We start from the raw sequence: 17,268 nt of genomic DNA on the forward strand, positions 1-17,268 counted from the left end.
GATCGTTAATGTATAACATGAATAGTTGTGATTCCAACATGGACCTCTCCACTCATAACCGACCCCTTTATCCCCACTCTCTGCCTTATACCAGTCAGCCAATCCTCTATACATGCCAGTATCTTGTCCCTAACACCATGGGCTCTTGTCCAATAAAGCAGTCTCCTGTGCGCCTCCTTGTTGAAGGTCTTCTGTAAATCCAAATAGAATATGTCCACTGACCCTCCTTTGTCTAACTTGCTCATTACCTTCTCATAGGATTCTAACAAATTTGTCAGGCATGATCTTCCCTAAATGAAGCCATGCTGATACAGCCCTATTTTATGTGCACTTCCAAGTACTTCACAATCTCATCCTTAATATGAACTCTAAAATCTTAGCAACAACTAAGATCAGGCTAACAGCCTTATATTTTCTGTCTTTTGCCTCCCTCCCTTCTTTGAGAGGGAGTTATCCATTTTCCAGTCCTCCCTGACTCCAGTAAATCCTGAAAGATCACCACCAATTCCTCCTCAATCTCCTCAGCTTTCTCCATAAGAATTCAAGGGTGTTGTACATCTGGTCCAGGTGATTTATCCATCTTCAGACATGTCAGCTTCCCCAGTATCTTCTCCTCAGTGATGGCGCCACTACAAACACCTCTGCCCCCTGACTCACTTGAAGTTCTGGTTTGCTGCTGGTGTCTTCCTCTCTGAAAACGGATGCAAAGTACCTATTCAAATCCCCTGCCATTTCGTTGCACCCCATTACTACTTTTCCAGCCTTATTTTTTAGTAGTTCAATATCTACTCTTGATCTCTCATATATCTAAAAGAACTTTTATTTTACTTAATCGCTTACTTTCACGTTTCATCTTATTGCTTCTTTTCAGTTATCCTCTGCTGGTTGTTAAATCCCAATCTTCTGGCTTCCCACTAATGTTCATCACATTGTCTGCTTTTTCTTTTGCTTTTATGCTGTCCTGACTTCCATTGATTAGATTCCCTTCAGTATGGAAGCAGGCCCTTTGGTCCAACAAGTCCACACTGACCCTCCGAACAGTAACCCACCCAGACCCACTTCCCTCTGACTAATACACCTAACATTATGTACAATTTTGGCATGGCCAATTCACCTAACCTGCACATCATTGGACTGTGGGAGGAAACCGGAGCACCCAGAGGAAAGCCACGCAGACATGGGGAGAATGTGCAAACTCCACATGGAGAGTCACCTGAGGGTGGAATCGAACCCGGGTCCGTGGTGCTGTGAGGCGGCACTGATAACCACTGAGCCACAGTGCTGCCAAATCATTAACAGCCATGATTGCCATGTCCTTCTTCTTCTTCCTTGGGATGATTTTCCCAAATTATCCTCATCATCATAAAATAATCCTATCACCCCAGGAACCAATCCAATTGACTTTTGCAATGCATGGATATCCTTTCTTAAATATAGAGAGCAAAATGGCATACAGTGCTCCAGGTATAGCCTTACCAAAGCTCTGTACTACGTAAGTATGATTTCATTACTTTTTATCCTCCCGTTGTTTACATTAATTGTCAAAGGGAATCTGTGACAGTATAAACTTCAGAATTTAGCAACTTCATGGATTGAAGGAATCAGCAATTACTCTTTCTGGAATAAACTGTTTCTCAAGATGAAAGGGACAAGGAGAAAGTGTTATAAAGGAATTAAAAGCGAAGTGCTAATTAACTATAACTAGAAAGAGGCAGCATAAACCAACAGTTTCCTGGGAGAGAGGAGATAACATTGTTTGATAACCTGCTGCCTCATGACAAATGGGCAATTAATTCTGCCTGAAGAAGGCTTGTCCTGAAGGAAAGGATTTAATTCCAGGGTAAACAGACAGGTAACTTCAAATGTAACAAGGAACAAGGCAGCTACTTCTGATAAGAAGGCAAGCAACAGACTTGAGATCTCCAAAGTATAATCAATGTTGGGGCTGAAGTAATCCATTGAATCATCCAGTAGCAGATTATAGTCTCACAGGTTTATTTGGAAGCACTAGCTTTCAAAGAACTGCCTCTTCATCTGGTGTTTGTGGAGAATAAGATCATAAGACACAGACTTTTAGTCGAATGAGGACAGTGTCATGGAGATGAGATGATACATTAAACAATTTTAGATCAAGTCTTCATATTTTAGGATGAGATTTGTTGGTTTCTGTTCTTTGATATGTCAATCCCAGAGCTTCTTTTAAATTATATTCTCAAGAAAGGTCTAGCTTTTCTAACAATAGGTGCCATCTCAGCTGAGACAATGCATTAAGGTGTGAGGTCTGTCAGTGTCCCAGTGTTGAGTTAGAATGATTCTATTTCTAAAGTGGTTGTGGCTACCATCGATACCATGAACTGCTGGCTCAAAGTGGAGAGGATTTCCAAGAAGATCGCGCCTATCGACACAGGCATCAAGTTTCTGCAGAAAAGCAGGAAAGATCCCAAAAGGCTTATGGATCACGAACCCACTCAAGTCGACCTACAACACAGACTACCTGGAGAGACTTTGCCACCGCACCTCTCACAAACTCCTCAATCATCTCCTGCACCAACTCTACAGCAGATGCCGTGACCTTGAAATCAAGATAGAGTCCACACTCTCTGCTTGCATTCAAGATACAGCAGTACAGTTCCAGTCCCTGTACACCTCCATCCCCCATCACGAAGGACTCAAAGCCCTCCGCTTCTTCCTTTCCCGCCGCACCAACCAGTACCCTTCCACTGACACCCTCCTTCGACTGACTGAACTGGTCCTCACCCTGAATAACTTCTCTTTTCAATCCTCCCACTTCCTCCAAACTAAAGGAGTTGCCATGGGCACCCGCATGGGCCCCAGCTATGCCTGCCTCTTCGTAGGATATGTGGAACAGTCCATCTTCCGCAACTACACTGGCACCAGCCCCCACCTTTTCCTCCGCTACATCGATGACTGTATCGGCGCTGCCTCGTGCTCCCACGAGGAGGTTGAACAGTTCATCAACTTTACTAACACCTTCCATCCCGACCTTAAATTCACCTGGACTGTCTCAGACTCCTCCCTCCCCTTCCTAGACCTTTCCATCTCTATCTCGGGCGACCGACTCAACACAGATATCTACTATAAACCGACTGACTCCCACAGCTACCTGGACTACACCTCCTCCCACCCTGCCCCCTGCAAAAACTCCATCCCATATTCCCAATTCCTTCGTCTCCGCCACATCTGCTCCCAGGAGGACCAGTTCCAACACCGCACAGCCCAGATGGCCTCCTTTTTCAAGGACCGCAGATTCCCCCCAGACGTGATCGACGATGCCTTCCACCGCATCTCCTCCACTTCCCGCTCCTCCGCCCTTGAGCCCCGCTCCTCCAACCGCCACCAAGACAGAACCCCACTGGTTCTCACCTACCACCCCACCAACCTCCGTATACAACGTATCATCCGCCGTCATTTCCGCCACCTCCAAACGGACCCCACCACCAAGGATATATTTCCCTCCCCTCCCCTATCAGCGTTCCGCAAGGACCACTCCCTTCGTGACTCCCTCGTCAGATCCACACCCCCCACCAACCCAACCTCCACCCCCGGCACCTTCCCCTGCAACCGCAGGAAATGTAAAACTTGCGCCCACACCTCCACACTCACTTCTCTCCAAGGCCCCAAGGGATCCTTCCATATCCGCCACAAGTTCACCTGTACCTCCACACACATCATCTATTGCATCCGCTGCACCCGATGTGGCCTCCTCTATATTGGTGAGACAGGCCGCTTACTTGCGGAACGCTTCAGAGAACACCTCTGGGCCGCCCGGACCAACCAACCCAACCACCCCGTGGCTCAACACTTTAACTCTCCCTCCCACTCCACCGAGGACATGCAGGTCCTTGGACTCCTCCACCGGCAGAACACAACAACATGACGGCTGGAGGAGGAGCGCCTCATCTTCCGCCTGGGAACCCTCCAACCACAAGGTATGAATTCAGATTTCTCCAGTTTCCTCATTTCCCCTCCCCCCACCTTGTCTCAGTCGGTTCCCTCAACTCAGCACCGCCCTCCTAACCTGCAATCTCCTTCCTGACCTCTCCGTCCCCACCCCACTCCGGCCTATCACCCTCACCTTGACCTCCTTCCACCTATCCCACCTCCATCGCCCCTCCTCCAAGTCCCTCCTCCCTACCTTTTATCTTAGCCTGCTTGGCTACTCTCTCTCATTCCTGATGAAGGGCTTATGCTCGAAACGTCGAATTCCCTATTCCTGAGATGCTGCCTGGCCTGCTGTGCTTTGACTAGCAACACATTTTCAGGATACTGCCAACCAGAGAGGGCAACAGAATGACACCACATACATGTCTACGAAGAACAAGAAACTGGAGAAACTTGGCATTACCACCAGCAGTAGCCAAGCGCCTCCACCCTGGCACCATGGTTGAAAATGTTACCACCACAGAGAAATCAATTGTCACTTATCGGACCATACCCTCCAACTAGAAGAGATCGAAGTTCTTAGCAGAGGCCTCAATTGCTGCCCCACCACCAAAATGGACCCTGTGGTTCTAGTAGCAGACACAGAGGAAGTCATTAGATGATGAGACTCCAGGAATTCTTTCAAAACGTCAGCAGTGATCCCAATGAGTCCACTGACGAACTGGAACAGTCATCACAGGGATCTGTAGAGGAGCAACCAAAGAAGGGATCGATGTGGACCCCACCGGAAGGCCACTGCCCTGGACTTGACACATATGCCCAAACTGCCAGGAAATGTATAAATGCCAGGTTCAGCAGCTGTACCCACAAGGGAGAGCAAAACATCAGCCAATCACAACGCAATGCCATCCAGGCTCTCAAAACCCATCATAACATTGTCATCAAACCAGCAGATAAAGGAGGAGCCATCGTCATTCAGGAGAGAATGGACTACTGTAAGAAAGTATACCGATAACTGAACAACCAGGAACACTACATGCAACTACCAGCTGATCTGACCAAAGAGCACACCCGTGAATGAAACACATTGATCAGGACTTTGCATCCAGTCGTTCAGCGTTCCCTACGTGTCCTCATCCCAAATACTTCTCGCATAGGTTACTTCTACTGCCTTCTGAAGATACACAAAGCCAACACACCAGGAAATCCTATCATAACAGGCAATGGCACCCTATGTGAGAACCTCTCTGGCTATCTCAATGGCATCTTGAAGCCCATTGTAAAGTGGACCCCCAGCTTCTGTTGCAACACTACTGATTTCTTACAGAAACTCAACATCCACAGACCAGTCGAACTGGGAACATTCCTCGTCACAATGGAGATGTCAGCACTCTACACCAGCATCCCTCACAACGATGGCATCACAGCAACAGCCTGAGTACTCAATACCAACAACTGCCAATCTCCGAACACCTTCTTACAACTCATCCGTTTCATCCTCAACCACAATGTTTTCACCTTTGACAACCGGTTCTTCATCCAGACAGACGGAAAGGCTATGGGGACCACATTTGCACCCCAATGTGCCAACATTTTCATGCACAAGTTCGGACAAGACTTCTTTTCTGCACAGGACCTCCAACCAGCACCACACACCAAATATATTCATGATATTTTCTTCCTCAGGACCCATGTCAAGGAGTCATTGAAACAACTACATTGTGATATCAACGAGTTTCATCCCACCATCAAACTCACCATAGCCTACTCTTTAATATCTTGTCTCTTGGACACATGCATCTCCACCAAGGATGGGTACCTCAGCACCTCACTCTACCACAAACCCACAGATAACCTCACAATGCTGTGCTTCTCTAGCTTCCATCTGAAACATATTAAAACAGCCATTCTCTATGGACAACTCCTCCACATACACATGATCTGTTCGGATGAGGAGGAACATGACGGACACTTGGAAGTGTTCAATGTTGCCCTCATAAGAACATGGTATGATGCCCAACTCATCGACAACCAGTTCTACTGTGACACAGCAGGAAACCGTAATAAGTTCCTCATGAGATAGACACAAACCGCAATACACAGGATACCCTTCGTAGTCCAGTACTTCCCGGGAGCTGAACGACTACATCATGTTCTTCACAGCCTGCAACACACTATTAATGAGAACCATCCCCACGCTTCCACTTCTCGCCTTTAAACAACCACCAAACCTTAAACAGATCATTGTTTGCAGCAGACTGCCCAGCCTTCAGGACAACACCATACAACCCTGTCACGGTGAACGCTGCAAGATGTGTCAGAGTCTTGCCACAGATACCACCATTACACGTGGAGACACCTCCCACCAGGTACTCATGTGATTTGGCCACCACTGCTTATCTCATACGCTGCAGGCAATGATGCCCTGAGGCATGGCACATTAGCAAGACCGAGCAGATGCTACGACAATGGATGAATGGACATTGTGCAATAACCACGAAGCAAGAGTGTTCCCTCAAATCGCAGTTCTGGCCCTTCGGCCTTGGACCTTCAGGTGATCATCCTCTAAGGCGGACGTTGGGGTACGCAACAACGCAGAATGGCCAAGCAGAAGCTGATAGCAAAGTTTGGCACCCATGGGAATGGCCTCAACAGGGACCTTGAGTAAATATCATGCTACAGGTGACCCCACTGCACTCTACACACACAGACACCCACACAGACACACACACTCTTCTACATACTCACACACCCACACAGACCTTCTCTCATACACAAACTCTCTCTCATATATACACGCCATATGCCCCCACAGTCGCACCCATGCACACTCCCTATCACAAGTATATTATCCATCACATGCACACATGCTTAACCAAGCTCATATACATGCATACACACACACTCTATCATATTCACTCACACCCACATGCACACACTCACTCTGTCTCTCCAACAAGTGCAGACATATGGGGTGAATTTGTTTTTGCAGAACTACATTTCATTTTGCTCAAAAACTGCATAAATCCATGTAAAACTCTGTAAATCCCAATTTAGAAATAGAACTGGTTTAACTCAACATTGGGACACAGACAGATCTCATTCCTTAATGCATTGTCTGAGCTGAGATGGCACCTATTGTGAGAAAAGCTAGACCTTTCTTGAGAATGTAATTTAAAAGAAGTTATGGGATTTACATATCAAGGAACAGAAACCAACACATCCCATTCTAAAAGATGAAAGACTTGATCTGAAATTGTTTAATGTGTCATCCCATCTCCATGACACTGTCATCATTTGGCTACAAAGTCTGTGTCTTATGATCTTATTCTCCACAAACACCTGATGACTTAGCAACGCTTCGAAAGCTATTGCTTCCAAATAAACCTGTTGGACTATAACCTGATGTTGTGTGATTTTCAAATTTGTTCCCCCAAATCTAACACCAGTACCTCCAAGTCATTGAATCATCAATAATATTATACCACAAACGTGAAACAGAGAAAATTGTATACGAATCTAAGATCAGAACAACTCAGTAGCAGAACTTGGAAGAACAACACTGCACAAAGATCAAGCCTTAGACACTTCCAGAGACGGACACTGTTAGTGGAATACTGGCCAAGTTCCACCATTAATCAGATAACAGCCAAGTTAAATTGTGAGGCTCACTTGCTTACTTGAGGGGTCTTATTTTAGTTGCTACATGCAATAAAGTTTAAATCGTTTCAGTACTCGATTGTCTGTGACATTTCTTAATAAGTAGCTGGATTAAAGATAACTTGTGGTGATTTACCCCACAACAAATTTGCTTTAGTGATTTCTTTCTATGTGCACACTGACATTTCTTGTTTTTTGCTTAAGTATATCCGATTCATCAGAACACAAAGGTTTGACACCTTTAAAAATATTCAGGTCTTTTATTCCTACTACCAAAGTGAATGTCACACTTTCTGTCATTATACTCTGGATGCTATAATTTTGCCCACTCACTTAACCCACCCTTGTCTCTTGCAGCTTTTCTGCATCCACTTCACAGCTTGCATTTTCATCCATGTTTGTATTATCAGAAACTTAGATAGATCATTCTTAATATCTAAGTCATTAATATAGATTGTAATTAGATGAGGCCCCAGCATGATTCTCATGGCACTCCACTCATAACAGCCTGTCAACTTGAACATGCCACTTTTAACCATACTCTTTGTTTCCTGTCCTTCAACTAATCCTCTCTTCATGCTAAGGTATTGTCCCAACTCCATGAACACTGCTTTTGTGTGGACCTGATCTGTATAATTTGAAGATCTAAGTATATTACATCATTGTGCAACTCGTGATACCGTTTATTTTATGACAGAGAGTAGAATGAAGCTAACGTAGCTTAACTAGAGACTCAAAGAGGGAAATTTGTTTGCAGTGCTATACAGACATATATTGATTTGCAACGAACAGACAGCAGCACAAATCACTATCTGTGATGTTCTTCAATGATACCAATGAAGAATGGTATCGTCCATGGGTACTGTGGTGAATTAACTTTAAGTCTGCAGTAACACTACACAGACAAAATTTCCTCCCATAGAATGTGGCATATCATAGATTTCCTAGAATAATGAAGTTGTGATGAGTTAAAATTAGATATTCAGAAACTAAGGTTCTGTCAAAGTTGTCAGCTGTTCCCATCGGTAGAATGGAAAATACATTGGCAAGATTTCCATAATAAATTGAAGTTCCAGACTGGAAACTCTGGTTTAGCTGGACCCACACAAGCTTGTTATGTGATCGTGCCAACCAACTAGAGCACAGTTTTGGCATGGTCCTGTATTTAGTCACAGGCAAGCCATCCGAAAACATTGAGCTCTCTCTTTGAAACCCTGAAGGCCAAAACTTCTGTTTATCAGAGACAAACTGATTCTACAAATGGAAAACTGTGGTGGGAAAGGAAAAGCAGACATCATGAAGGTTATGTATGAAGTTTGTCACTATTCTGAGGCACAAGGTGAACATCTTGGAACAGTTTGACAAGTAGGAATATTCTCTAGCAAGGAGGAGGGTGAGAATGGCTGTCAATGCCAATGTTGAAAATGTGCTTGCTAATATGATTCAAGGCTGCTAAAGCACAGCATGTTCCCACCACCAATCCAATCTTGCTGGAAAGGAGAATCATCCTGCCAAGAAATTGGGCTCTAGGAGTTCACCTGTTGTAATGGCTGGCTGGATCAATTTAGTTTAATTGGGATGGCACAGTGGCTCTCCGTGGTTAGCACTGCTGCCTTACAAGGCCATGGACCCAGGTTTGACCCCAGCCTTGGGTTACATGAGGAGTTTGTACATACTCCCCATATCTGCATAGGTTTCCTCCCAAAGTCCAAAAATGTGCAAGTTAGGTGGATTGGCCATTCAAATTTGTCTGTAGTGTCCAGGAATGAGCAGGCCAGGTTGACTAGCCATGTAAATACAGAGTTATGGGGATAGTTAGAGACTGGGTCTGAGTAGATTACTTTTCAGAGGGTCAGTGCAGACTTGATGGGCCAAATGGCTTCTTTCTGCACTATAGGGATCTTATGATTCTATTCTAAGACAAGGCAACACCTTAACTGTGATCACTAGTGAGGGTGTAGCAGTTCAGGTAGTATTGACAGATGATGGAATCCATGTATCTCCTAAATGAATCTGCATCAAGACACATTTTTAATATGGAACAAACTGAACTGTTTTACCATTTTTTGTTAGATCTCTCTTTAATGTTTTGAAGTGGGCTGGAGCGGCACCATTGGGGTGGGATATGTAGTTAATGAGGTGAGTTTCATAAGATACAATGAAAGATCTTGCCTTGGTGAGAGAACCACCCATGAAATTTAAATAAACTGTTATGTTTTCTCTGTATGTTCATCCATTAAATTGACCTGACCTTGTACAATATAAAGTATTGAAAGATGTTGGGAGTTAGTACTGAAAAATGTATTTTTCTGATTAGCATGCTGACTTTGAATAAGTAAAATACAGACTACAATGTCAACAGTGAAGTCAAACATCTTTTCCATGTTCCAAAACCCGAGAACATCTCTACGATCTTTGTGGTTTCAGCTGGAAACAGGGGGATGCATAGGTCAATGTGTAAGTGGATCAAAGATTACCATGAGGGTTCCTGATTGCTGGTACATGTCAGATGCCTATGATTGTAGATGTGGGTGCATGTTCCCAGTGCCCATGGCACATGCCCTGGGATGTTTGTCCCCGTTGTCCAACATGGATATCCTTTGAAGCAAATGGTGAACTGAAATCATCAGGTATCCACTCTGACTTACATGTTGAGAATTCTCAGCATCTGGTTGACTCAAAGTGCATGGTAAGATATGAAGCTGCATATTAATGAGCTGAGGTAATAAACTAACCCCTTTAATAGGCAACTCACCGCTTTCTGGAAAGAATCTCATATTTATGCCCAGAACTGAAGTTAAAAGATGCAGCACCAATGTTCCTGATGGCGAGTTAGATCTCTTTGGACTTCTTGTGCAATTCTGCCATATTTCTAATCGCCCATTTCAGTCAGGCTCCAATAAGATTCTGCCCTAAGTTCTGTTTCACATATATGCTGCATGATTACGTTTTAATTTAGTTTTGATGGCAAAACTAGGCTGCAAAAGGGGTCTCTTGCCGAACTCAAAATTCTAAGCACCTACATGGAGACGCCACTCCTGGACAGCCTTTTTTGTAAAACCTGAGACACCAAATCCAGTTCACCCACCATCGCTGTATTTCTTGATCTTCCCAGCTCTCAGTCATTCTGATGGCTTTATACTTAATAATGAGTTTGTTTGTGAAGATTTTTTGTTAATGAAAAGACATATTGCAATTTGTGTATAAAGGCATTTCTTTGAACAACATTGTTCCAGATGATTTTAGTCTTGATTACTTCAATTCACTTCAGGAAAAACTTTTGACATCTTTTAACAATTGAACTTTACAGCTGCTCTGTTTGAACAGTGGGTTGCATGGTTGGAGATGGTTTTACCTTTAGTAATGGCAGCTAGCTACAAAACCAGCTGCTCAGCTCATGTTTCTGTTTCTGAGGTAGTTTTGTTGTGAAACCTGTGTGAAAATTAATTACCTTCAAGGGGTGTGACTGGAAAATGTCATGATATTATGTTTCCTGAACAGATTCTACCTACCAGAAGCCCAGAGACAACTGTCGATGCTAAAATGCCAGACCAAGAGATGTCTGAACTTTACCTTTCTTTTGCCTTCAAGAACGAACACTTCTTGGCCTAAGTGTTTCTTCCACCCAAATTAATTTTGCAGAGAAATCCTTTTCTAAGTTTATTTTTTACTTCGTTTGTGTGTATATGTGCATTTTAGGTAATTTTGAGTGGGAAACATTTCCATTTCCAAATTATTAACTAAGAGAATTAACAAGTTTCGCATCTTTATTGAGTAAGTTTATTTTAATAATAAATCAATATTTTTTATTTACTGAAGAAACCTGGTTGATAGATATTTTATTTTAACGTAATACAGAAAAAGTATATGATTGACCATAGTGGGAATTGCTGAAAACAATTAAATTTATGTTGTGACCTATAGAGTAGTAGGACAGGACAACCGAGAAAGACAGGGCACCCCTCCTGTCTTGGGTGGAAAATAAATGTAGGGGCTTATCCAGGATATCTATTGTCATAGAGTCATAGAGATGTACAGCACAGAAACAAACATTTTGGTCCAACTTGTCCATGCCGACCAAATGTCCCAGCCCAATCTAGTCTACCTGCCAATACCATATCCCTCCAAATGTTTCCTATTCACATACCCATCCAGATGCCTTTTAAATGTTGCAATTGTACTAATCTCCACCACTTCCTCTGACAGCCCATTCCACACATGCACCACCCTCTGCGTGAAAATATTGTCCTGTAGGTCTCTTTTATATCTTTCCCCTCTCACCCTAAACCTACGCCCTCTTGTTGTGGACTCCCCCACCCCAGGGAAAAGACTTTGTCTATTGACCCTATCCATGCTCCTCGTGATTTTATAAACCTCTATAAGGTCACCCCCTCCTCCAACGCTTCAGGGAAAACAGCCCTAGCCTATTCAACCTCTCCCTTTAGCTCAAATTCTGCAACCCTGGGAACATCCTTGTAAATCTTTTCTGAGCCCTTTCAAATTTCACAACATCCTTCAATGGAAGGAGACCAGAATTGCACACAATATTCCAACAGTGGCCTAACCAATGTCCTATACAGCTGCAACATGACCTTCTAACTCCTTTACTCAATACTTTGACCAATAAAGGAAAGCATACCAAACGCCTTCTTCACTATCCTATCTACTTGCAATTCTACTTCCAAGGAGCTAGGACCTTGCACTCCAGAGTCTCTTTGTTCAGTAACACTCCCTAGGACCTAACCATTAAGTGTATAAATCCTCCTAAGATTTGCTTTTCCAAAATTAGCACCTCACATTTATCTAGATTAAACTCCATCTGCCATTCCTCAGCCCATTGGCTCGTCTGATGAAGATCCCATTGTAATCTGAGATAACAGATTTGGGGGCGGCACGGTGGCACAGTGGTTAGCACTGCTGCCTCACAGCGCCAGAGGCCCGGGTTCAATTCCCGACTCAGGCGACTGACTGTGTGGAGTTTGCACATTCTCCCCGTGTCTGCGTGGGTTTCCTCCGGGTGCTCCGGTTTCCTCCCACAGTCAAAAGATGTGCAGGTCAGGTGAATTGGCCATGCTAAATTGCCCGTAGTGTTAGGTAAAGGGGTAAATGTAGGGGACTGGGTGGGTTGCGCTTTGGCGGGTCGGTGTGGACTTGTTGGGCTGAAGGGCCTGTTTCCACACTGTAAGTAATCTAATAATCCTCGACACCTCCAATTTTGGTGTCATCTGCAAACTTACTAACTTTTCCTCTTAAGTTCACATCCAAATCATTTATATAAATGACAAAAAGTAGTGGACCCAGCACCGATCCTTGTGGCACTCCACTGGTCACAGGCCTCCAGTCTGAAAAACAACCCTCCACCACCACTCTCTGTCTTCAACCTTTGAGCCAGTTCTGTATCAAAATGGTGAGTTCTCCCTGTATTCCATGAGATCTAACCTTGCTAATCAGTCTCCCATGGGGAGCCTTGTCGAACACCTTACTGAAGTCCACATAGATCATGTCTACTGCTCTGCCCTCATCAATCCTCTTTGTTACTTCTTCAAAAAAAACTCAATCAAGTTTGTGAGACAAAATTGGCCTTTCTCCAATTTAGAACTTCAACTTTTAGATCCGGTCTATCTTTTTCCATCACTATTTTAAAACTAATAGAATTACGGTTGCTGGCCGCAAAATACTCTCCCATTGACACCTCAGTCACCTGCCCTGCCTTATTTCCCAAGAGGAGGTCAAGTTTTGCACCTTTGCTAGTAGGTACATCCACGTACTGAATCAGAATATTTTCTTGTAAATGCTCAACAAGTTCCTCTCCACCTAAACTCTTGACACTATGGCAGTCCCAGTCTATGTTTGGAAAGTTAAAATCCCCGACCATAACCATCCCATTATTCTTCAGATAGCTGGGATCTTATTACAAGTTTGTTTCTCAATCCCACCCCCACCCCACCCCCACCCCCCAGCTCTCTTGCCTCCCTTTCTGACCCTCCTGTAGCATTTGTATCCTGGAACATTAAGCTGTCAGTTCTGTCCATCCCCGAGTCATGTTTCTGTAATTACTATGATGTCCCAGTCCCATGTTCCTAACCATGCCCTGAGTTCATCTGTCTTCCCTGTTAGGCCCCTTGCATTGAAATAAATGTGGATTAATTTATCAGTCCTACGACAGACTTACAGCTAGGCCCCAAGACCATACTTGAAACTATTATCTTATCTGTCTCTGTGCTGTGATCTTTCCCAAACACGTTCTTCCAAGATTAGTTATGAATTTCACTGTTTGTTAATTTTCCCAGATGCAATCCAAAGTCCAGCGATATATGAATTCAAACAGCAAAGGCAGTAACTGTGCAGTTTCACTGCTCTCTCAGGGAGCAGTGTGGGTTTCTCTCTCTCTCTCTCTTCTGCACTGACTTCACCATGTGCTTTGTTTGTTCCTCTCCCTTTTAAAAGTGCTGTTGACTATTTTTGCCTCCAAAGTTCCAAAACAATGCAACAGCATTTAAAACAGTAATTGCTGCTCCTGGAATTCGAGGAAATCACCTCCAGCACCTAAAATACCTCAAAAAAAGAGCAGCCTGTTACAGCCAGAAAGTTTTCCCATCCTCCATCTTGGATTACCCAGAATCCATTGCTGACAATATTTAACAAGAAATAGAGTAATAAGTATTTTTATTCATTTGTGAGATATCAGTGTTACTGGCTGGGCCAGCATTTTATTGCCCACCTTGGTTGTCATTGAGAATGTTGTGGTGAGCTGCCTTCTTGAATGGATGCAGTCCTTTTGCTATAAGGACATCCACAATGCCATAAGAGAGGGAATTCCTGGAATTTGATCCAACAATACTAAAGAAACTGATATATTTTTCCAAGTCAAGGTGGTGAGTGGCTTGAAAGAGAACTTGCAGGGAATGGTGTTCCCATCTATTTGCTGACCTTTTCCTTCTAGGCAGTGGCATAAACTTCCGATTAGAAAAAGATAGAAGAAATGTTGCCAAGTTTCTTGTGCATTATTAAATCAAAATGGCTTAAGCAGTTGTTAAGACTTTTCTGGGGATATAAGATTTATTCTTGGGGGATTTGAAAAAAAAGTCAGGCTAATTGAATTAGCAGATATATTGAAGTTAGAAATAATAGCACGGTCTAGCAAATATTATTGAGGTAATAGGAGGAAGGGCAAAGTAAAACATTTTGGTAATTCAGTTGAGTTAGTGAGAATTCAATTGCAGATTAAGCAATATAAACCTGAAAGAGATTTAGAAATCATCATAAACTTCAGCATTAAAGGCACACGCTTCAGACAAAGTAAGGAAGAAGAGGAAAGAACATATCAGAGAGGGGAGAGGGAGAAAGAAATAATTTTAGAGGGTAGAGCTGGAATTTAAAGTGGGGAAAAATGTCAGAATACCAGCTTCAAAGGTTGAACCTTAAAAGCTTTTGTGTCTTAGTGGTAGTGTCCCTGCTTCTGAACCAGGAGGTCCAGATTCACATCCTACCTGTTGTAGAAGTACGTGATAACATCCCTGACCACATCGATTAGGAAAACACCTATAAAGTTGGAAAAATGAAAGAAACATTTGATGCCAGGAAGCATTCTGCTTAGGAAAGATCTGAGTCTAAACCAAGAGCCAGTGGAGAACTGTTTAAATTTGTGCAAGCCCTCCCAAAATTTGATGAGGCATTTTTTATTTTTATTTTTGAAAAGGTAACTAAGCAGAGGAGGTTACCATATGAAAACTGGATACTGCTCATGCTAAACGTTTGACAGGCAGAACTTATGAAGGTTATGACTTCCTTTCTGAGGTCTTTTCCCTGGGGTGGGGGAGTCCAGAACTAGAGGGCATAGGTTTAGGTGAGAGGGGGAAGATATAAAAAAGACCTAAGAGGCAACTTTTTCACGCAGAGCGTGGTGCATGTGTGGAATGAGCTGCCAGAGGAAGTGGTGGAGGCTGGTACAATTGCAACATTTAAAAGGCATCTGGATGGGTATATGAATTAGAAGGGTTTGGAGGGATATGGGCTGGGTGCTGGAAGGTAGGACTAGATTGGGTTGGAATATCTGGTTGGCATGGACAAGTTGGAACGAAGGGTCTGTTTCTGTGCTGTACATCTCTGTGACTCTATGATTCTTTATATCAAACTGAATATGTCTTCCATTGGTCTCTTTGTATATAATTTCACTCTAAATGACAAACTGATTTATAACTTGAAACAGTTACATTTCTCTTCAAACCTAGTTTTTTTTAGATATATCTGTTTTTTACATCAAGCATTGAACAATAACCTAAATCTCTGGAAGATGAATACTTTGCTGATAACCTGTTTTTTCCTTTCTTGAAGGATGGACTGACTGAAGTATCAATCATCACATTAATTGAGAACTGCAAATGGCAACAGGGTAATTGTCAAGCTTCTCTCCAGATAGAATGATAATGGAGGCTTGTATGTCAGGACAGTGACTAATTTATATCCTGATGATGAACATTGTCATTGGTGCTTCTGACCAAATGGTGGGAATGAGATGACAACGGAAATTACAATGGCAACAAAATGTGCTGAATCTATTGAACTTTCTGCACCTTCGCCTCACTCTCCTTCAACACCATTTCCTTCAATCCACAATGTCAGTACTCCACCATCACAAAAGAAAAACCACCCAATGGTACTTCCGCCACCACCGCCACCACCACCCCCACCAGTATTACCACCACCACCGCCACCACCACCACCAGTATTACCACCACCACCACCACCACCACCATTACTTTGTCAATCGCCATCTTCTCCAAGCCTTCAGAAATCCAAATTCAAGAAAGTGAACTGGATAACTATTCCAAAAGATAGGATCTTGGGGAAAAACAACATCTGGACAACGGATAAGTATGATGATGATTTTCAGCTGGACACTTTAATCATGGAGAAGTTATTCGAACAGGTGGAGAAAGTTTCAGGACATGAGCGAAAACACTGGAGAAGATCTAAACACAATTGCCGAGATTCCACTGGTGAAAGAGTAAGTCAGAGTCGGTTTCAGTGAAACAGTATTAGACTGTGGATGGAATTGACTACTTGTGTCTGACAGTCTCTGTTGTAAGATTATCTCTGAGTGGATAGCTTTGGTATGGTCAGTGTTAATCCGCTTTCCTCTATCGTTACCTTTTTCTCCTGTTCTATTCCTGTTCTGTTTTGAGGATGCACATTGTAATATCCTCAGTGAGAGGAGACAATGGCCTTGTGGTATTTCCATTGAACTGTTAATCCAGAGACCCAAGGTAATATTCTGGGCATCCAGTTCAAAGCCAATATCCTTTAGGAAAGGAAACTCTCATTCTTACCTTGTCTGACCTACATGTGACTCTAAGTCACATTAATGTGGTTGACTCTTAACTGCCCTTGCGATATTTAGGGGTGGCTGTGAATGAATTTTTAAAAAAACCTCATGAAAAGAGCTCCAAGGGTGGGGAGCAATAGCTGTATTAAATTTTTATATTGCTGAAAAGAGTTAGCAAAATCATTTGTATTTGTACAGAAGAAAAAAAGTTATTGTTTTCACACAATCACAAAGTTACAGTGCAGAAGATCATTCAGCAGCAAAGGAAGTAAGTCATAGTGAGTTCAGCTATGTTGATTGTCAAGAGAGTGAGGCAGGCTTGGACGGTCTTAATGGTTGGAGTGTAATAGGGAAGACTGATGGTTTAATGGATTGACACA

The 17,268-nt window shown here is 43.2% G+C and overlaps 1 protein-coding gene across 1 annotated transcript in view; it reads left to right on the top strand.

The window, feature by feature from the left end:
• The window catches only part of fhdc2 (FH2 domain containing 2), an 85,899-nt gene that overhangs the window by 7,172 nt on the left and 61,459 nt on the right, over positions 1–17,268 (top strand). Inside the window, exon 2 of the mRNA XM_060832290.1 lies at positions 15,898–16,570. Within this exon, the coding sequence (XP_060688273.1) occupies positions 16,079–16,570 (492 nt within the window). The 5' untranslated portion in view covers positions 15,898–16,078. The remainder of the gene's footprint in view (positions 1–15,897; positions 16,571–17,268) is intronic.

This window comes from Hemiscyllium ocellatum, chromosome 11, assembly GCF_020745735.1.
Source record: "Hemiscyllium ocellatum isolate sHemOce1 chromosome 11, sHemOce1.pat.X.cur, whole genome shotgun sequence".
Lineage (NCBI taxonomy): Eukaryota > Metazoa > Chordata > Chondrichthyes > Orectolobiformes > Hemiscylliidae > Hemiscyllium > Hemiscyllium ocellatum.